Here is a 22,181-nt window from a genome sequence, read left to right on the forward strand (position 1 = left end):
TGAAAGAGTGCTGTGTCAGAGGGAGGAGACTGAGAGAATGAATGAATGAATGAGGAAATGAAAGAGTGCTGTGTCAGAGGGAGGAGACTGAGAGAAGAAAACCTGCTCCTGACCAGGTTAGCATCAGGATCAGGCTCAGTTACCATAGTAACTGACTCGGAGGTTAAGTTCCCTCTCTTTCTGAAACGGGCTGGAGTTACCACCCCCACCCCCCCTTTCTGTTTCCCTCAGCAGGTAGTCCAGCACAGGCAAGCAGACCAGATGTCACAGAACTCTTGTCACTGGGGGTAGAAGCGGTGAAGGCGCTGGATTGGGGGTGGGGGGTGATTGCATATCTGTATATATGTAAGAGTTTGTGTGTATGTAGGCCTGAGTAGTCAAGCTACGTCTGTCCCCCGTAATCTGGTTTTCTCAGACCGCACGATTGTCATTGCGATACACAGCCGGTTGCCATGGAGTCAGCCTTGAAACAGGACCCAGTCCGAGTCAACAATCAACAGGTGTCTGTGGGAATCGGGTAGGGACATAAGAGTGTGCCTCGCTGCAGTGCTCCAGGGGAGGTGATTATTCAACACCGCCTTGGCCAAGGCCAGCGCTGGTTCAGGGGCCGAAAAGAGAACATTGGAATTTGTTTTGTCTTGGGCCAGGAGCCGCATTAGTCACTCTCGACTTCTCTGAAATGTCCCCTCTGGTCTCTGTATCGATCAAATTTCCTTGCCAAAACCGTGAGTTTCCCTGAGACGTTGTCCAGCCTATCCAGAGCTGACAGTCTCTCCAAGATGGAATCCAGTTTTTGGCTCATGGTGATCATAGTATCCAATTTGTGGCTCATGGTGGTCAAAGTCACAATCTGAGTTCCGAAAGCTCTGCCCACAGCTTCAACCATGACGGGCAGGCTGATATTTTGCTCGGTTCCCGTCTTCTTCTTAATTTCTTTATAAACCAGGGCAGTGCCTGAGCCAATCAGCAAAAGACCTGTTATCATGGTTCCGAATAGGTAGATATCTTCAATGTCCTCCACGGAAAGAACCGCCAGACACACGACCCGCCACCTCTCCCACGCGTCCATCGTGTAGCCAGCTGCGAACGTTCCGGCAGGGCAGTCAGGTTCCCCCGAACCCAAGCTTCTCGTCGAGAAGATGGTGTCAATTGCGCTGAGAGACCAGTTGATCAAATCCATAATTCGTAGTTTAGGAGCAGTGCCGAGAGAGAGACTCTAGAAGTACACAGAGACAAAGACTAGACGAGAAAATGCGACCGCCTTCACAGAGAGCCAAACGAGAATGCCAAACCTGCTCTCTGAAACAGACCCCAGGAGAGACTCTCAGTCCTGCAGAGGACACAGAGACACTGAGGAACCAAACCAGACCATAAACCCAGGATAGAGAGGTTGAGTGAATGTGGTGTTGAAGGTGTGGAGGTGGATCAGTGAGTCAGAGGAGACTGTGTAGAAGGACAGAGTTCCAGCAGGACAGTCCACATACACTGCTACTCTGTTAGAGACAGAGGAGGAGGTGAGGACTGTTCTTCTCTTATTGTGCCAGACAGAGTAACCTTCATCATCATCATCAGAGCAGACCAGACTCCAGGACTGATCATTCCCTCCAAACACACAGTCATCACTGTCTCCTCTCCTTCTGATTCCTCTGTAACTCACTGATATTTCAACCCTTCCTCTCCTCTCAACCTCCCAGTAACAGCGACCAGTCAGACCATCTCTACACAGCAGCTGATACCAGGAGTCAAACCTCTCTGGATGATCAGGATATGGCTGATCCTCTCCAACATGTGTCACCTTCCTGTTGTTGTCAGACAGTTTGAGGTTTCTGTTTACTGTGTTTGGGTCCAGTTCCAGTTCACAGACATCTGATGGAGAGAACAAGACACAATACAGCTGCAGGTTATCATCTGATGATTTATTAATAACTTTACTGACAACTACTGAAAGAAAATCATTTCAACTTTCATTTCATATTCAGCTGTGAATGATCTTTAACAAACTTTAATTTCAACAATCCAGTTATAATTCATTCAGTTTATGAATACATCTGATGCTGATTTACAGATTTACAATCACCCAATCACAACAAACTATGTTTTATTATTAAAGCTCCATTGTTTTTTTTCCGTCCTTCTGTCTCTTTTTTGGAGGTTTTTTTTAACCTTTGTGTTGTCCTCGGGTCAAAGTCTTTTATATCAGAATTATGGATTTCTTTCTACCAAATTGCCCAAAAATAACATGGATGGTTCTTCAGGTAAATTTAATGATTACTTTCATTGAATTTTTTGGGTGTTTTATTCAATCTTATAGTATTTGAAATGTATATTTGAAATGGTTTCAAAACAGTATGTGGACTAAAGGTTAACATCTACCCATCTGTAATCCACTCCACATCCTCTGATCTTAAATATCATTTCTGTCTTTTGAACCAAAAACCTATGTATAATTTGATATAAATGAATTCCAAGAATGAGTGTAAAACCTATTATTAAACCAGCTCAGGTTTTAAAAAAAGCTCCAAAAGCATGGAAAAAGGGACAACTACATCAGACAAAGAGACAAAAAACGACAACATCAAAGTCCATTTTCTATTTAGACCTGGAAGGACAAGTTCATGGTTGACAGGAAGACAACACAAGGGTTCAAAGGTCTTTTCCAACGTTTCGGTCTCTTTTTTCAAGTTCTTTTCCAATGTTTCTGTCTCTTTTTTGAAGTTTTTTTCCAAAGTTTCTTTCTCTTGTTTGGACGTTTTTTTAAGTTTATTTACCACATTTCTGTCACTTTTTTGGACGTTATTTTTAAAGGTTTTTTCCAGCATTTCTTTCACGTTTTTGGACGTTTTTTTAAGTTTTTTTTCCAACGTTTCTGTCTCTTTTTTGGACGTTTTTTTTTAATGTTTATTTCCAATGTTTCTGTCTCTTTTTTGGACATATTTTTTTACGTTTTTTTCCAACGTTTCTGTCTCTTTTTCAAGTTTTTTTCCAACGTTTCTGTCTCTTTTTTCAAGTTCTTTTCCAACGTTTCGGTCTCTTTTTTCAAGTTGTTTTCCAAAGTTTCTGTCTCTTTTTAAAAGTTCTTTTCCAACATTTTTTTCCGATGTTTCTGTCTCTTTTTTCAAGTTCTTTTCCAACGTTTCTGTCTCTTTTTTGGCCTTTTTCAGTTTATTTCCAATGTTTCTGTGTCTCTTTTGGACGTTTTTTGGGATGTTTCATTCTACTTTTCATCTCTGTGACATTCATTTTGTTATCATTTGAAACCAAAAACAGAAGTCATGTGGGTTTTTGATTTTTGAGTTAAAACAACAAAATCAGCTGGTCTGTTTGTTTTGTTTTTCCAAACGAAAAACGAGACAACCAAATTCAAAACACATTTTGTTTTTTGTAAGTACATATTTTCAATTTTTCTTTTGAAGAAAAAAATCAAGTAAGACGACGTGTAGTAAAAGTAAATGTTTTAAAACGAAAGCATGGGGGAGCTGAATTCGAACATCTTTCCAGCCACACTGAAAGAAACTTTCTGGAGAAATGAATCATTGTTCATCAGTTAAGAAAATGTCCAAATCTAGAGTTGTCATGAATCAAACTTTAAACACACTCACACTTCCTCAGACCAGGTCTCAGTCTCTGTGGTCCATCATGGTCCGTCCTGCAGGAAGAAACTAAGTCAGCATCAACTTCATACACTTTCACTCAGATCCTCCATTAAAGGTCCAATATGTAATATATGTACTGTAATAAATCCAAAAATGAAACCAATGCCTCATCAGATAAGGAAACACATTAAGCTGAAATACTATCTTTTCTGACAACAATGCTAATGTCAGTATTTTTTCTTTTTGAAATTTACGTTCCGTGACGGAATTTCTGTTTATGTTTTGGCCTGTGTGTTGTTATCAACTGTCCAGTTTACAGCCAGGCCGGGTTGCCAGATATATCTGTAAAAACATAAACCCAGCACGCTACAGCTGGAACGGTAGTACAGCCATGAAAGCAGCAAACAAACCAACAGGATCAACGGAGATAGATTCTACCTGACATAAAAACAACAAAAAACAGCATGTTTCTAACAGTTGCGTGACCAGAGACATAACAACCCCCTGGTAAATATTGGAGATGTATTTGAAAGATGGAGACAGCTTAGATCCCAAAAGGACGCAGAGTTGGCTTATTTCCTCCTGAACAGGTAAGCATTAGCTTCAGGCTAATTTATCACAGCCACTAGGGACGGGCATTTTATGTCATTTCAACATTTGTGTAGCTACTCACATTGAATTATATAACTAGAGTACCCAAGTTGGTTACTCGCAAAAACAATTGAGACACAGCCAGTAAAGTGATCCCAACGGGTCCTGGCTAGTCCTGGCTAGTGTCCTATATTTAGAGAGTGTGGCCAACTCAAATCATGGGGGCCATATTGGATACCAACGTCAGATGACTCTACAGTGTAACCCTATGGGGTGGATATGCTATCTTGAAATAAATTGCTTATTTTCACCTTAAACAGACATATACATGTTATTACCTGTATATCGTAAATGGATATCTAAAAAATGCCCATTGTAGTGAGTGACCACGTCGCCTAACAAGTCTCTTAGCACTGTTTACCTTTCTAATGTATACAGGCTAACTATAGCTAGCATACAGGCTAACTATAGCTAGCTTTGTGTGTAACGTAATAAAAACAACACCCATGTCAGGGAAGCGAAGCTTATTATTTCATTCAATAAAATGATGGTACAAAAGGAGCACTAATGCCACAGGTCTTATGTTGACAACGTGGACGCAGATATAGGAAACTCCGAAGGCAGTCGTAATATTTAGCTACCTAGCAGGCTAGGCTAACACTGTTGTGCTAACGTTAGCAAACATCGGGTAGCTGTCTAAACTTGTGAAAAGCCGAACAACATCCCGTCCAAGCTGTGTTTCACTTTCCCTCCAATATTATTATGAAGATAATAAAGACACCTGGACTCAGTCAAGACCAGAAGCCATAGCTATGACTGTGGCAAGATCACAAGCATTTAGGTACATGGATTGCTAGCGAAAAAGCTAACGCTAGGATAAGGCTAACTTCAAACTTCATTCATTTCTAAAGCAGTGTTTTTTCAGCAATGTACACATTAACGATGGTATTACTATATTTGTCCTTTGTAATTTGTTATCATATCGAAGAGAGAAGTTTACATTTACCTCACACAATAATGAACAGCTTCCATACTTTTCACCTTTTTGGTTCACAGGGGGACTTGTGAAATCTTTTGCTTCTTTTCAGTCTTTCATTGCAGCCAAAAGCACAACAGTTGGGCATTTTTTCTGTGATTTATGTCATTTTTTAAATAATTTATTACATCCACTATCATCCACTATTCCCTACATAATATCAATGGGAATCATATGAATGTTGTTATCAACCATGGAGTCCATGAAACACGTCACCACCTCGGAACCAATCGCGAAACAGTATGCTCATAACATTCGATTCCCTAGTTGGCCAAACTCTCTAAATATAGGGCCCTAGACCTGGCTAACGCCGCCATGCTAACCTTGCTAACTGCTAACAAACAGGCAAGCCACGAGAGGGGGGCTGTAAATCGGGAAGAGAGGACTGTGAGTTTGCAGTGTGTTTAGCGATTGTTGCAGTAATTCTAAGCAAATGAAGTGTGTTCAGTCGGTGAGGTAGTGGTATTTTTAGCAGTTCCTATTGTAATTCTAAGCCGAGGAAGTGTGCCTGTCTGGCATGTGGAGAGGACAGCAAGGTTGTGGGGTTTTTGGCGGTTCCTACTGTAATTCTAAGCCGAAAAAGTGTGTTTGTCAGTTGGGTACAGAGCTCCACGTAGCTGCTGTGCTGTGAAGTAATGTCTGGCTATGTGAGACAATCGTCTAGCAACATTGTTGCGGATGCTGCTGTCTCAGCCTGGCAACCTCCGTGAACTTTGAGTCTGGGGAGGAGGGGGCGGGTGAGACAACTCTCTCCAGTATTTAGAATTTTTATTGCAGTAACTTTTTTAAACACTAGCTGTCAGTATTACATATCAGACCTTTAATCATGAACCAGAGTTCATCAGTTAGTGACAGACAAACAGTGGCAGAGCTGCTGTTGTCTGTCCATCTGTCCGTACCTGAGATTGTCCAGTCTCCAGTTTGGATCCTTAAGTCCAGCTGACAGCAGCTTCACTCCTGAGTCTCCTGGATGATTGTAGCTCAGGTCCAGCACTCTCAGATGCAAGGGGTTGGACCTCAGAGCTGAGGCCAGGGAAGTACAGCCTTCCTCTGACACCAGACAGAATGACAGACTACACACACACACACACACACACACACACAAACACGTTTTTGCTCCTGTCACATTATTACTCACTGTGGGCTCTCTGCAAGTCTTGCATCACAAATTAACAAGCACAACCATGGCCAGAAGCAGGAATAGCTCCAAAATGTCTTTTGAGCAGTATCAGGCATAATTTACAGGGTGGATAGTATCCCCAAGGATGGAAAGGAAGGAAAGGACGTGCTGACGTGTAAGGTGAGCGTATTGTGTCACTTCCGGTGTTCCCGTGTTACAAACGCTAGTTTGCTGCTCCGGCAAAATCTTATTGAACTCTGCTTTACTGGCTAAATTAGCGGCTATTTGCCTGGATTGCATTTGAATTACAATTGTTTTACTCAAGCACTTATACTTAGCTTCACTTACAGTGACTGACTCGCTGAATTTACAATTGTTAAAACGCTGTTAGCTACTTTAGCTTAGCCATTAGCAATGGCTAATTCCTCTCCCTCTCCTGCTCTTTCTTGCTCTGTGTGTCAAATGTTTAGCTATTCCTCTGCCTCCTTTAGTGATAACGATACATGTAATAAATTTAGTATATTTGCTGCTCTGGAGGCAAGGCTTAGTGAATTTGAGTCACGGCTCCGCACCATGGAATCAGAATCGTATGCTTCTGTAGCTAGCCAGCACCATGTAGTTAATGCGGACCACCATACCGTAGCTTCTGTAGCTTCTTTAGCTTCTGCTAGCTGTCCCCCGTCAGACCCCGAGCAGCCGGGCGAGTGGGTGACTGTCCGAGGGAAGCGTAGCGTTAGAGGGAAGCGTAGCGTTAGATCTAGACCAGGGAGTGCACATGATGACGGTCGCTCTAAACCGGAGCGTCTTCACCTCTCTAACAGGTTCTCCCTACTCAGTGATACACCCGCTGAGAAGCCAATTCTGGTTATTGGGAGCTCTATACTGCGATATGTGAAGCCTGTGGCCCCGGCAGCTACAGTACCTACGGTCATATGTGTCCCCGGGGCCAGAGCGGGCGATATAGAAACCCATCTAGAGCTGTTGGCCAAAAAGAACCGTAAATACAGTAAGATCATACTTCACGTAGGGGGTAATGGTCGTAAATCGAAGATCACTAAATTGAATGTTGAGTGACTTTGTGCATACGCAAAGACAATGTCGGACTCAGTAGTTTTCTCTGGACCCCTGCCAAACCTGACCAATGATGAAATGTACAGCCGTACGTCATCCTTCCACCGCTGGTTGTCGGGGTGGTGCCCAGCTAATGATGTGGGCTATGTGAATAACTGGGGAGCGTTCTGGGGAAAGCCTGGTCTGATGGAGAGAGACGGCATTCATCCCACCTGGGACGGAGCCGCTCTCATATCAAAAAATCTGACCGAGTTTATCAGACATAAACCATGACAACCCAAGTTTGATATTAGTAATCAGGGGTGCAGTATTACGCGCCCCTCTGTGCTTCCGTTGGAGCAGTCACCCACTAATAGTCTAATAAGCACGGTGTCTGTTCCCCGACTCAGATCGGTTAAATCAAAGGTAAACAACAGATGCGCTATACTTAACAATCTAATTGGAATTAGAACGACTGCAACGATAGAACAAAATAGGAAAAATAGATGTGGACTATTAAATATTAGATCTCTGTCTTCTCAAGCATTATTGGTTAACGAGTTGATATCAGATAACAACATTGATTTATTTTTTCTTACTGAAACCTGGCTGGGCCATGAAGAATATGTCAGTCTAAATGAAGCCACTCCTCCCAGTCATATTAATACTCAAATTCCTAGAGGCTCAGGCCGAGGAGGGGGAGTTGCAGCCATCTTTGATGGAAGCTTGTTAATTACTCCTAAACCTAAATTAAATTATAACTCCTTTGAAAGTCTTGTTCTTAATCTTCAACATCCAAAATGGAAAACATTACAGCCAATTATATTCGTTATTATTTACAGGGCTCCAGGTCAGTATTCTGAATTTTTATCTGAATTCTCAGAGTTTTTATCAAGTTTAGTCCTTAAATCAGACCAAGTACTTATTGTAGGTGATTTTAATATCCATGTGGACGTTGACAATGATAGCCTTAGTACTGCTTTCAACTCAATACTGGATTCAATCGGATTCAGTCAGAGTGTGCACAAGGCGACGCACTGTTTTAACCACTCCCTCGACCTTGTGCTGGTATATGGTATTGAAATTGAGGATTTAATAATATTTCCATGAGAATTCGGTATTGTCAGATCATTCTTTAATCACTTTCAATTCTTACTACCTGACTATATTAAATTAGATAAAAGCTTCTACACCAGATGCCTATCTGACAGTGCTATAGCTAAATTTAAAGAAGATATTCCAACAGCATTCGACTCTATGTCATGCCTTAACATAACAGAGGACCTCTATGTTAACCTCAGTCCCTCTCAAATTGATACATTTGTTGACGGTGCTACGACTTGCCTACGGACGACCTTAGACTCTGTTGCTCCCCTGAAAAAGAAGATGATGAAGCAAAGGAAATTAGCACCTTGGTATAACTCCCAAACTACATAAATTAAAACAAATCTCATGAAACTTGAATGTAAGTGGCGTTCCACCAAAGTGGAGGAATCCCGTTTGGATTGGCAAGAAAGTCTGAAAACCTATAGGAAGGCCCTAAGAAAGGCCAGATCAGACTATTACTCATCACTAATAGAAGAAAACAAGAACAACACAAGGTTTCTTTTCAGCACTGTAGCCAGGCTGACAGATAGCCACAGCTCTACTGAGCCATCTATTCCTCTAGCTCTGAATAGTGATGACTTCATGAGCTTCTTTAATGATAAAATTACAACAATTAGAGATAAAATTCATCACCTTTTGCCCTCAACTTCTAACGGTTCACCTTTAAATGCAGGACCGCTAGAAATAACGACTAGACCTGACATATACTTAGACTGCTTTTATCCTATAGACCTTCAACAATTAATGTTAAAGATATCCTCAGCAAAGCCATCTAGCTTTCTCTTAGACCCCATCCCAACGAGATTACTCAAAGAAGCGTTACCCGTGGTAAACACTTCATTACTGGATATGATCAATATGTCTTTATTAACAGGTTATGTACCGCAGTCATTTAAAGTAGCTGTGATAAAACCTCTTCTGAAAAAACCCACCCTCGATCCTGATGTCTTAGCAAACTATAGACCTATATCTAACCTTCCCTTTCTCTCCAAGATCCTTGAGAAGGTGTTTGCTAATCAGTTATGTGATTTTCTACATAGCAATAGTTTATTTGATGACTTTCAATCAGGATTTAGAAAGCATAATAGCACAGAGACGGCACTGGTGAAAATTACTAACGACCTTTTAACTGCTGCAGACAAAGGACTTGTCTCCATTCTTGTTTTACTAGATCTTAGTGCTGCATTTGACACTATTGACCATTCAATCCTGTTACAGAGATTGGAACACTTGGTTGGCATTAAGGGAGTTGCTCTGAGCTGGTTTAAGTCCTATTTCTCTGATCGATCTCAATTTGTAAATGTTAATGATAAATCCTCCAAGTACGCTAAAGTTAGCCATGGGGTTCCTCAAGGCTCAGTGCTTGGACCAATTCTATTCTCCTTATATATGCTTCCTCTAGGCAATATTATTAGGAAACACTCAATTAACTTTCACTGTTATGCGGATGACACCCAATTATACTTGTCAATCAAACCAGACGAAACCAGTCAGCTAGCTAAATTTCAAGCGTGCATTAAAGATATAAAATCCTGGATGACCTATAATTTTCTGATGTTAAACCCTAACAAAACTGAAGTTATTGTGCTGGGACCTAAACACCTCAGAACTTCATTATCTAAAGATATAGCTACTCTGGATGGTGTTGTCCTGGCCTCCAGCACTACTGTCAGAAATTTAGGAGTTATTTTTGATCAGGATATATCCTTTAATGCCAATCTAAAACAAACCTCAAGAACAGCCTTTTTTCATCTTCGTAACATTGCTAAAATTAGGAATATCCTGTCTCAAAACAACGCTGAAAAACTAGTCCATGCATTTGTTACTTCTAGGCTGGACTATTGTAATTCCCTACTTTCAGGTTGCTCAAATAAGTCCCTTAAGACTCTCCAGCTGATCCAGAATGCTGCAGCGCGTGTTCTCACAAGAAATAAGAAAAGAGATCATATTTCTCCTGTATTAGCTTCTCTGCACTGGCTTCCTGTTGAATCCAGGATTAAGTTTAAAATCCTTCTATTGACCTACAAAGCTCTAAATGGTCTAGCACCATCATATCTAGAAGAGCTCCTAATACCCTATTGTCCCACTAGAGCACTGCGCTCCCAGAATGCAGAGTTACTGGTGGTACCTAGAGTCTCTAAAAGTAGAATGGGAGCAAGAGCCTTCAGCTACCAGGCTCCTCTCCTATGGAACCAGCTCCCGATCTGGGAATGAACTTAAAACTCTTCTATTTGATAAAGCTTATAGTTAGGGAGTGAGGAGTTGCAGTGTTCACCTAACTGGCCCACCTGCTTCTCTTCATAATTGTTAGATTAATAATACATAACAAAGTAGAGGGAGACAGGCCAGCCAAGCCCGATCCGGCAGGGGGAGAGTTCTAAGCCCGAAAAAGCTACCTCTTCTTATGACCTGTCTCTCTTAGTTACGCTGTTATAGTTACGCTGTTATAGTTCTAGACTGCCGGGGGACTTCCTTCCTCTGACACACTGAGCTGCTCTCTCCTCTCCCTTTCTATTACTTTTACTATTACTATTTGTGTGTATTTAGTCCCAGAAATGCTTGTTACTAATCTTAGCTTCTGGGGAGTTTACGCCCCGGAGTCCTTATGTTTTTTACCCCAGCGTATTTCCTTGGAGAACGTTGGCACCAAGATCCTGGTTCCAGCTGTCGCCGTGGTCCTGCTGCACTCCCTGCCGAGCTCAGCGGTGCCCTACAATGCCATGCTTCTTCCTGCTGAACCCTGCAGCTCCCCGCTACATCCAGTCACTGTCCATTATTAATGTGACTATTATTGCCACTGTTCATCACACCCCCAACCGGCCCGTCAGACACCGCCTACCAAGAGCCTGGGTCTGTCCGAGGTTTCTTCCCAAGAGGGAGTTTTTCCTCGCCACTGTCGCACTGCTTGCTCTTGAGGGAATTACTGTAATTGTTGGAATTGTTGGGGCTTTGTAAATTATAGAGTGTGGTCTAGACCTACTCTATCTGTAAAGTGTCTCGAGATAACTCTTGTTATGATTTGATACTATAAATAAAATTGAATTGAATTGAATTGAATTGAATATTATCATAATGATGAATGAAAGATATTAACTGTTGTAAAACAGAAAAAAAGTGGTTGACTTTCTAAATTCAATGTAATTGGCAAGCCAAAGCAAAATCCCCCCCAGCTCCTTTCTACGGTAAGTGTTTTTTCTTTGGCGGTCTTTTAAACAAAATATGCATTTGGGGTTACGAGGGTACAGCATCATAAACATGTTTAATTTGCATTGTTAAAAAAACACTAACCTGAGAGTTTCTAGTCTGCAGTGTGGACTCTTCAGTCCAGCCGACACTAGCTTGACTCCTGAGTCCTGCAGCTCGTTGTTACTCAGGTCCAGCTCTCTCAGACTAGAGGACTGGGAGCTGAGAACTGAGGATAGAGTTTCACAGCTTCTGTCTGATAGGTTACAGCCACTCAACCTGAAAATGATCTTTAGTCAGTAAATTCATGAATCAAATACATAAAGCCATTCAAGGCTTAGTGGGTAAACTTTGAAACATATTTGAATCCTGACCTGAGAGTTTTTAGACTGCATTGTGGACTCTTTAGTCCAACAGACACCAGCTCCACTCCTGAATCCTGCAGCTCGTTGTTACTCAGGTCCAGCTCTCTCAGACTAGAGGATTGGGAGCTGAGAACTGAGGACAGAGCTCCACAGCTTCTCTCTGACAGGTTACAGCCACTCAGCCTGAAGAGGAATCAGCAATACATTAGAAAACAAAAGTTATTTATTTTCTGAATAAAGAAAAACTCCATTTAATCTGGATAGTTGTGTGTGCACATACAGAGCTTTGGTGGAGGCTTTGACCACTGGCAGCAGCCTCAGAAGAGCCTCCTCTGAAGCAGAGTATTTCTTCAGGTCAAACACGTCCAGATTTTTGTCTGATGACAGTAAGATGAAGACCAGAGCTGACCACTGAGCAGGAGACAGTTTATCTGTGGAGAGACTTCCTGAACTAAGGGACTGTTGGATCTGCTCCACTAGAGAACGATCATTCAGTTCATTCAGACAGTGGAACAGATTGATACTTCTCTCTGCAGACAGATTCTCACTGATCTTCTTCTTGATGTACTCAACTGTTTTCTGATTGGTCTTTGAGCTACTCTCTGTCTGTGTCAGCAGACCTCGTAGGAGAGTCTGATTGGTCTGCAGTGTAAGACCCAGGAGGAAGCGAAGGAACAAGTCCAGGTGTCCATTTGGACTCTGTAAGGCCTTGTCCACAGCACTCTGGTAGAAACTTGTTGATTTGTCTCCGAACACTTCAGACCACCAGGATTTTGTTTGTTCTTCTGCCAGAAGGTTGACTCCAGAGTTGATTAATGTCAGATGGACATGAAGAGCAGCCAGAAACTCCTGAACATTCAGATGGATGAAGCAGAACACCTTGTCCTGGTACAGTCCTCTCTCCTCTTTAAAGATCTGTGTGAACACTCCTGAGTACACTGAGGCTGATCTGATATTGATGCCACACTCTGTCAGGTCTGATTCATAGAAGATCAGGTTGCCTTTCTGCAGCTGCTCAAAAGCCAGTTTTCCCAGTGACTTGATCGTCTTCCTGCTCTCTGGAATCCAGTGTGGATCTGTCTCAGCTCCTCCATCATACTTGATGTTCTTCAATTTGGACTGAACCACCAGGAAGTGGATGTACATCTCAGTCAGGGTCTTGGGCAGCTCTCCTCCCTCTCTGGTCTTCAACCCATCCTCCAGAACTGTAGCGGTGATCCAGCAGAAGATTGGGATGTGGCACATGATGTGTAGGCTTTGTGATGTCTTAATGTGGGAGATGATTCTGCTGGCCTGCTCCTCATCTCTGAATCTCTTCCTGAAATATTCCTCCTTCTGTGGGTCACTGAACCCTCTGACCTCTGTCACCATGTCAACACACTCAGGAGGGATCTGATTGGCTGCTGCAGGTCGTGTGGTTATCCAGAGGCGAGCAGAGGGAAGCAGATTCCCCCTGATGAGGTTTGTCAGCAGCACACCCACTGAGGTGGACTCTGTAACATCAGTCAGGATCTCAGTGTTGTGGAAGTCCAGAGGAAGTCGACACTCATCCAGACCGTCAAAGATGAACACAACCTCTTCAAACCTGCAGATTCCTGCTTCTTTGGTTTCACTGAAGAAGCGATCAACAAGTTCCACCAAGCTGTACTTTTCCTCTTTCAGCCCATTCAGCTCTCTGAAGGTGAATGGAAATGTGAACTGGATGTCCTGGTTGGCTTTGTTTTCAGCCCAGTCCAGAGTGAACTTCTGTGTTAAGAGTGTTTTCCCGATGCCAGCCACTCCCTTTGTCATCACTGTTCTGATTGGTTCATCTCTTCCAGGTGGGGCTTTAAAGATGTCTTCTTGTCTGATTGTTGTTTCTGGTCTGTCTGGTTTCCTGGATGCTGTTTCAATCTGTCTGACCTCATGTTCATCATTGACCTCTGCAGTCCCTCCCTTTGTGATGTAGATCTCTGTGAACATCTGATTCAGAAGGGTTGGGTTTCCTGCTTTAGCAATCCCCTCAAACACACACTGGAACTTCTTCTGCAGCTTAGATTTGAGTTTACGCTTACAAACTCCACGATAACTTCCTGAATGAACACACAACAAAGATCAATACATCAAAGAACATATTTCAACATTTCCTCAGAGAATGAGTATATGAATATTGAATATAATATGTTGTTAAATATTTTGAGACATTAGTAAATGTCCCATTTATCCAGCATGTTAAATCTTTAGAGAAATCCTCTTACTGCTCTGCAGACGGTCAGCCAGCTCCTCCTGCTTCATTCTCCTTAGGAAGTGCAGTGTGATCTTCAGAAATGCCTCTCTGCTGCTCCTCCTCTGCTCTTCATCCTCACCGTCCAACACCTCCTCATCCTCCCTCTGACTCTCCATTAATTTTGGGTAATCTGGACTCAGAACCTTCTGGATCTTCTTTAGCTCATTCTTCACAAAAGTGCTGATGTTCTCCTCCAGCAGCTGGAACAGAAGATTATATGAATGACAAATCAAACTGAAATCATGGAAGCAAACATCAGATCCATGTTGGACAGACAAAAAGTGCAGCATGGAGATGAGTGTGGACACCATAGATGCAAAAGTAGTTGTTGTACATGTACAGACCATACATATGGAGTCCAGGTGTGTTTGATGCTGCTGGGCAGACTGACCACTGGGAACCTCTGAGCTATCCTGGTCCACTCTGTGGAGGAATCAGGAAGAAATAGCTCACAATATGTCTCTCCACACAGAGACAAACACATGGTAAAGGTCCATGAAGTGATATTTGGATGTTAACAGTGAATCAGAAGTAAACGTTTACTAGTCCTGTTGATTATCAGTTTGAAATCCTCACCTTTGATCAACAGAGTGGTGTCCATCTTTGAAGTTTAAAGGATCATACATAGACCGGTCACTCTTCATGGACACCCAGCTGGGTTCAGGTTCTTCCAGATTACTCCTGATAGAAACACAAGGTAAATTCTGCACTGCACCCACAACACACTGAGACAAAACCTTAGAGTGGTTAAATACAGTACATCGTCTGTACATTATATTAGTATCCAGCTAGTTATTGGTCACATTGTGTATGACCTATTATAAATATTTATTTTAGACATGTTTTAAAGCTGTATTCAGTGCGGGGTGCAGCACCGGTTTGAATATGATGCTGTGGGGTGACCATGATGGTGGAATAGTAATGTTAATGTCTAATAAGGATAATATTTTAATTTTAATTAATTCCAGATGGCAGAACTAGATTGGTAGCCCTTGACAGTGTTGTAGCTACTCAAGATGTGTTTTGGTCTCGTCTCGGTCTCTCACAAAGGACCGGTCAAGAATAAAGTTCCTAAACATTTTCTGATACATTTGTGTTTACATCAACATTAGCTACTGTCTGCTCTGAAATGTCCCACTTAAAACGTACCAATTTAGGGCATTGGTGGCTATTAGTATCTTTCCCTGGTATATATTCTGTATATATTCACTCTGCACTTTACTGATTTTTGCACTTCTGGTTAGAAGCTTAATAACATTTTGTTGTCTCAGTACCGGTACTTTTTGTTACTTTATGACAATAAAGTTGAATCTAATCTTATAAAAAGAGGAATAGATGTCTCGAAGCAGTGAGTTTCAACTGAGAGTCCTTTTCCTATATTTAGGTTTCAAGTTCTTTATTGTCAAATGATGACAGTGAAGCAGACGTTGGCAATAAAATAATAAAAGTTATCAGGCTTCTTCCAGTTGTGTTCAAACAATTATGTATAAAAGAAAATGAAAGACATAAAATAGGGCAGTTAAGGTAAAATATAATGCCGTCACCGTCCATTAAAAGAATTTTTAAAAACATCTAAAACCCGGCGATCTCACAATAAATAAAAACATCATTTTGTTTAAATCATCAGTTTAAAATCTTCACCTGTGATCAAAAGAGTGGCGTCCATCTTTGAAGTTTATAATAAGAGGGATAGACTGGTCACTCTTCATGGACACACAGCTGGGTCCAGGACCAGGTCCAGGTCTGTGCTGCTTCTGTGGGCTGAAACACAACACACACAGTGCTTTGAGTGTGAATAATGGTGGTGGAGTGATCTGAGTGGTGGACATTTAGAGATGGTCCTCTCACCTCTGAGCTTTGGTCTGGCTGTCATGTTCCCCACACAGAGTGGTTTTAGAGGGAGGGGCTCCCTCCTCTCTGTTCTCACACTGACTCAGCAGAGTCCACACCTTCATCTGGAGAGGAAACACTGAGAGCAGCAGTACAATCATTCATCAGCACATCATCACTCATTCATCCCTCACATCATTTCTCCTGGAAAAAAAGATAAATATCAGCAGCTGGTCCTCTGATTGGCTGCTTCTCTCTGTGTCATATCAGTGTCAGTTGAATCCTTTTGGCTTGTTGGACTGTTGCTCAGACTAAAGAAGCGGTTAGAAAACATGACTGAACTCTGGGAACTACTGAGGACCTTTTCTCATCACTTCATCACATTTCATTCATTCAACACAGAGAACTGATCAACACATGGATCAATAGTGGTTTGTTATTGGACAGAGAAGATGCTGCTGGTTCTCACTGGTCAGTGGTGAGGACCAATCAGAGCAGAGGAAGCTGCCATCAGCTGCTCTACTTCTATCAGTCCACTAAATGGCCTCATGGAGCTGTTTGGAGGATTTTACTGCTTCATGGAAATCCAATCTGAATGTCACTTTGTGTGGCGGCCATCTTTGATCCTGATATTTGGATGATTCAAGAGAATGAAACCAGAGAAGCTGCAGAAATCCAAGTATGTCTCGCTGCAGCCCGCGGGAAGACGGGGCTTGATGACAAGCCCACATCCAACATCCAAGTCAGCCATTTTTTATTTTTTGCTTCCGTCCCTCCCCATACACTGGAACGGACCAAGCCAGCCTGGTAGTGAAGCTGATATAGCCTCTTGGTTCACATTAGATGATAGAAACTGATGATGTAGGCTAAACACAAATGACATTTCATGCAACAACAATGAAGTGCTCATGTAGTTACTGTTATTGGGCCTCTGTACACTCAGAAGTGAATTTAGTGGTGAAATAGCTGACAAAAATTGTAACAAGTTTCCAGTTGTTGGCTGCTGCTACTACGGCAAACTCCCAATCTAGTTCATTGTTAATAAAGCAAAATTTCACCCTTTGTACATTTGGTTGTAATGGAGACTGAATTCTTGTTGTTAATATGAAAGTCCATGATAACGAAATAACACCATTCTACTTTAGAGGGCTAAATTAAATGAAATATGGCTCGTTTTCCGTTTGAACACATTGTCATCAATATTAACAAGCTTTAAAATGACCAATTTCTTTTCTTCAAATTTGGATATTGTTTCAAAATCAGAAATCAAATGAACGAACAGTGACTTCATCTACACTTAACTGTTGTTACATGAAATGTTGTTTGTGTGTAGCCTACATCATCAGTTTCTATCATCTAATGTGAACCAAGAGGCTATATCAGCTTCACTACCAGGCTGGCTTGGTGCGTTCCAGTGTATGGGGAGGGACGGAAGGAAAAACAACAACAAATGGCTGACTTGGATGTGGTCCCGCGGGGCTGCAGCGAGACATACTTGACATTTTTAGCAAAATGTTTTTCAGTTCCAAGGCTGGAGTTACTTCTACTGTCTTTTCTCTCTCAAAGTTTGTCACTTTTTTCAAAGTTTTTGTCTCTTTTTTTGAAGTTTGTTTACTTTTTTTGAAGGTTTTGTCATTTGTTTTGACCTATTCTTGCCTTTCTTCCTTACTTTTTTCTACTGTCTTTTTTTCTTTCAAGTTGTTATCTTTTTTTAAGTTTTTTTTCACTTTTTTCAAAGTTTGTTGCTTATTTGAATTTTTTGTCACTTTTGTCACCCTAGTGTTCTACAGTGTTTTTCCAAAGTTTTGTCGTTTTTTTTAAAAGTTTTTGTCTCCTTTTTCCATGATCATTTAAATGTTTTCCTGGTACAAGGCTGTTGTTTAGTAAATCGCTCTATTGACTTGTTTTTTCTACCAAATATTATCTGCGCTGGTGAGGGGGTACATGGCTTAAAAACACTGTTCAAAGGGGGAACATTACTGAAAGACCCTTGAGAACCACTGCTGTAAGCCATTTTATTTGACTAAATATGAGGAAGTACTTCATGTTGCTGCATAACAGGAAGGAGCCAAGTCAGGTTTTCTTTCACTAACAAAGTATTTTCTCCTGTTGATAGCCATCCTGACTATAGCAGGTTAACAGCTAACTGTACTCTTCAACAACACAAACAACATTTTTTACATTAGATGAAACTAAAAGATCAGAAATCAGCCGAAAATGTCACTTACCGAAAGTTTAACCTGGAGGAAACCAATCTGGATCACAGCACGGAGAAAGTGAAAGTAAAAAGCTGAAAAGAAGGTTCCCACAGAGTGAGAGAGAGAGAGAGAGCAAGAGACAGAGAGAGACAGAGAGAGAGGGAGAGAGGGAGAGGGAGGGATAGAGAGAGAAAGAGGGAGAGAGAGAGAGAGAGAGAGAGGGAGAGATTTTTTGATTTTTACAAAACCTTTATTTTCAGAAAGACGTTTCTTTCTCTACCAGAACATCATATTGTTTTTTAGATGCACAAAACCAATTAAAACCACATGTAATAAATAAATAATCTCATAAAAACACAGAATGAAAGACGAGCTCATCGTCCTGTACAGAGCACAGAGCCGTGGTGAAACACCACTGGTCTAAGAACTGCGTTACTGTATGTCTTTCATCAGAGAGAGGAACGTGAAGTCCACTCTCACTCTGGCCTTCACCAGAGACACATACAGCTTTGTCAGCTCTAGTCCACACACATTTTCTATCTGGTTTTTCCGACTTTTATAAATTGACAGTTTGGCCTGACCCACAATAAAATTCAACATTTGCCACTTATTTGCATTTTTCATTCTGTATCCAGCACCAAAAATAAAAGCAGTCTCACTAAAAACCTCTCCACAATCTAAAAACACAATTTTAAAAATGTTAAAAAGAGGTTTCAGCCTGTAACAGTCCAGATAGCAGTGTGTGATGGTCTCAGGGTGGAGACAGAAAGGACACGTGGAGGACACGGTGGGATTAATCTTAGACAGGAACACATTCACGGCCAGAGCCCCGTGGAGGATCCTCCACTGCAGGTCTCCAGACCTCTTGTTCAGCGGAGGCTTATACAAGACTCTCCACAGTGGTTTCAGCAGTCTGTCCTTCCACACCATGTCCTTCCTCTCACTCAGCATCTTATTGTGGGTGGCCAGAACACAGTTCCTATACAGACCTTTCCCAATCTGCATATGGAAATCAGCAACACGTGGTGTATGTTGTGCTGGTGAGTCAGTATTGTTAATTAAAAAACCAATGTCTGGAAAGGGGTCTCCAGAAACGGGAATTTCTGTCCAATTAAAATAGTTCTGCAGCATCTCTGTTTCTCCTTTGTCCAGTCTGTTAATCCACTCGTTCAGAATAGTTCTGGTGTGGCGGGCCGACCTCAGGCCCAGCAGAAAGGCCACTGCCTCGGTGTTTTGGAAACCCGGCCCCGCAGCCTCCACGATTCCCTTCAACGTGGTCACTCCAGCCCTCATCAGCCTCTCGGTGAGTCCAGGTCTGCTGCCATCCTTGAGATCAAGCAGAACAGAGATGCTGCAGGTTCCAGTCTGGTCCATTTAAAACGTGTCCATGCTTTAAAAAGTCCTTGGTAAAAAGAAGGCAAGTTACACAACGAGATAAAACCACAGTCTACTAAAAACAACGAAGCATCAAGACCCAGGCCTGCAACCCCCCTTAAAATGGTGCTGGCTACAGGCCTCCAGACAACATCATCATTTTCATATAAAAACCTCTGTACAAACTGTAATCTAAAAGCAGCTGTCCGGCTCTCCAAGTCCACCAAACCCTGCCCTCCCTCCTGCTTTGGCAGATATAAAACACATTTGGTAACCCAGTGCATCATGTCCCAAAAAAACTTTAAAATGATCGACTGTATGGTTTTTAAAAGAACAGCAGGGGGCTCCATACATTTTAACTTGTGCCAGAGGCTGGATGCCACCAAATTGTTAATGATTAGCACCCTTCCTCTGTACGACATGTGGGGAAGCAGCAACCTCCATTTTCCCAACTTCCCCTCCACCTTTTCAATGACTCCTTCCCAGTTCCTATCAGTAGTTCTCTGGTTACCCAGATAAACCCCCAGGTACTTTAAACCCCCCCTCTTCGTGGTCAACCCACCAGGAAGCTGAGGAAGGCCTCCAGCCCAGCTCCCCACTTCCAGGGCCTCACTTTTGGCCCAGTTGACTTTGGCAGCAGAAATTTCCTTAAACGTCTGAACAATATGTCCTAAACTATCTACATCTTGTTGGTTTTTAGTAAAAACTATGTTGTCTGCCTAGGCCGATACAGTAAAACGTGTAGTAAAACCAGGTAAAAACAGGCCAGTGATGCCAGAGTGGACATTATGCAGCATGGGTTCAATTGATCAAACATCCCAGACATTGAGCAGCCTTGTCTTATCTCCCTGTTTACTTTGAAGGGTTTACACAAACCTCCATTAATCTTCAGCACACTCTCAATGTTCTCGTACATTACCTTTATCTTGGCGATGAAACCAGGGCTGAGGCCGAACCTCTCCAGAACTTTCCACAGGTAACGGTGCTCAACCCGGTCAAACGGCTTTTCCTGGTCCAAAGAAACCAGACCAGTGTCTACGCCCAATGAACCAGAGACTGTCAAAATATCCCGAATCAACGACACAATGGACCTGCCGGGCACACAGTATGTTTGGGTCTTGTGGATGACCCGATCCAACACCAGCTTCAGCCTGGATGCCAGGACTTTGGACAGCATCTTGTAATCTGCACACAGAGAGACCGGCCTCCAGTTCTTAATGTCCTGTAAATCCCCTTTCTTCGGGAGAAGCGTCAGCACAGCCCTCCTGCAACTCTGCGGAAGCGAGCAGCCATCAAAACTTTCCGTAAAAACATCTAAAACGTCCCAGAAAGTTTTGTAAAACTCTGGAGGGAGACCATCAATCCCAGGGGCCTTTCCCCCCTGCATGCCTTGTAGAACTCTAAAAACCTCTTCCTCCGTCAGGGGCCCCTCCAGCTCCTCATTGTCATCCCCAGAAACAGAGGGCAGGTCTCTGCAGAACCTGGTGAAAGCCTCGTCGTCCTCTACGTACTCTGTGCTGTAGAGGTCAGAGTAGAACTCCACAGCTCTCTGTCGGATCTGGGAAGCTGTTGTTTATGGCTGTCCTCCTGCTGATCTCAGAGCGTGAATCATCCTGCTCTGTCCATTCTTCTTCTCCAAACTAAAAAAGAACTTCGTTGGAGAGTCCATTAAAGCAGTAGTCTGGAACCGGGACCGGATCAGTGCCCCCTGTGCTCTCATGCCCAGCAGGTCTGCCAAGACGGCTTTTTTAGACTTGAGGTCTTCAAAAAAGCCTTGATTTCCTGTGGACTCTGCAGAACTCTGCATGTCCACTATAGATATCTCCAGATCGTTCATAGACTCAATAATAATAAACTCAATGTCTCGAGAAACATTGAGAGTGTACTGCTGACAAAGCTGCTTGATTTCAACCTTCCCAATGTCCCACCACTGCCTCAGGGAACAAAAATCTCTCCTTCTATCTCTAAAACCTTTCCAAAAAAAAATAAAAACATCCCTAAAATGTGCATCTGAAAGCAAAGCCGTCTTAAAATGCCAATATGCAGATCTGGGTTTTATATTGACAATGTAAACATCACAATACACATATGAATGATCAGAAAAACTGACACGCAATATACTACACCCTTTAAAAACAATAAAACCTGTCTAGTCTAGCCATAGTCAACCAGTTGTCTCTGCTGAGGACCCATGTGTACTGTCTCTGCTGTGGACCCAGGTGTACTGTCTCTGCTGTGGACCCATGTGTACTGTCTCTGCTGTGGACCCATGTGTACTGTCTCTGCTGTGGAAACCATGTGTACTGTCTCTGCTGTGCATGGCGGTCTCTCCATACGTCTGAGAGACTATGTGTCTCCATCAGCCACTGCATGGCTCTTTTAGAAGCAGCATGTGGTTCATTATGGTTCCGATCTAAAACATCATCATGTGTACAGTTAAAATCCCCTCCCAAAAATAAAAACTCCTC

At 42.4% G+C, this 22,181-nt stretch overlaps 1 protein-coding gene across 1 annotated transcript; it reads right to left on the reverse strand.

Moving 5' to 3' along the window:
* Positions 1-1,298: 1,298 nt before the first annotated feature.
* On the reverse strand, positions 1,299-18,413 carry LOC114552051 (protein NLRC3). Its single transcript, XM_028572757.1, has 11 exons — positions 18,370-18,413; positions 16,160-16,280; positions 15,953-16,072; positions 14,888-14,992; positions 14,656-14,734; positions 14,283-14,511; positions 12,326-14,117; positions 12,055-12,228; positions 11,786-11,959; positions 3,600-3,646; positions 1,299-1,866 (listed from the first exon to the last, which is right to left on the reverse strand). Exons 2-11 carry the CDS (start codon positions 16,264-16,266, stop codon positions 1,325-1,327), a joined length of 3,369 nt encoding a protein of 1,122 aa, XP_028428558.1. The 5' UTR covers positions 16,267-16,280; positions 18,370-18,413; the 3' UTR covers positions 1,299-1,324.
* Between the last annotated feature and the right edge of the window lie 3,768 nt (positions 18,414-22,181).

Source organism: Perca flavescens, unplaced genomic scaffold (genome assembly GCF_004354835.1).
Source record: "Perca flavescens isolate YP-PL-M2 unplaced genomic scaffold, PFLA_1.0 EPR50_1.1_unplaced_scaf_6, whole genome shotgun sequence".
In the NCBI taxonomy this organism is placed as follows: domain Eukaryota; kingdom Metazoa; phylum Chordata; class Actinopteri; order Perciformes; family Percidae; genus Perca; species Perca flavescens.

What these genes read in the sequence shown, in the direction of transcription:
- LOC114552051 (XM_028572757.1), bottom strand. Translation starts at nt 16,266, where the DNA reads ATGAAGGTGTGGACTCTGCTGAGTCAGTGTGAGAACAGAGAGGAGGGA. An exon ending in AGCCAGACCAAAGCTCAGAG is followed by an intron (nt 16,073 to 16,159) that starts GTGAGAGGACCA and finishes GTTGTGTTTCAG; the next exon opens with CCCACAGAAGCAGCACAGAC. An exon ending in TGCAGTCTAAAAACTCTCAG is followed by an intron (nt 11,960 to 12,054) that starts GTCAGGATTCAA and finishes GATCATTTTCAG; the next exon opens with GTTGAGTGGCTGTAACCTAT.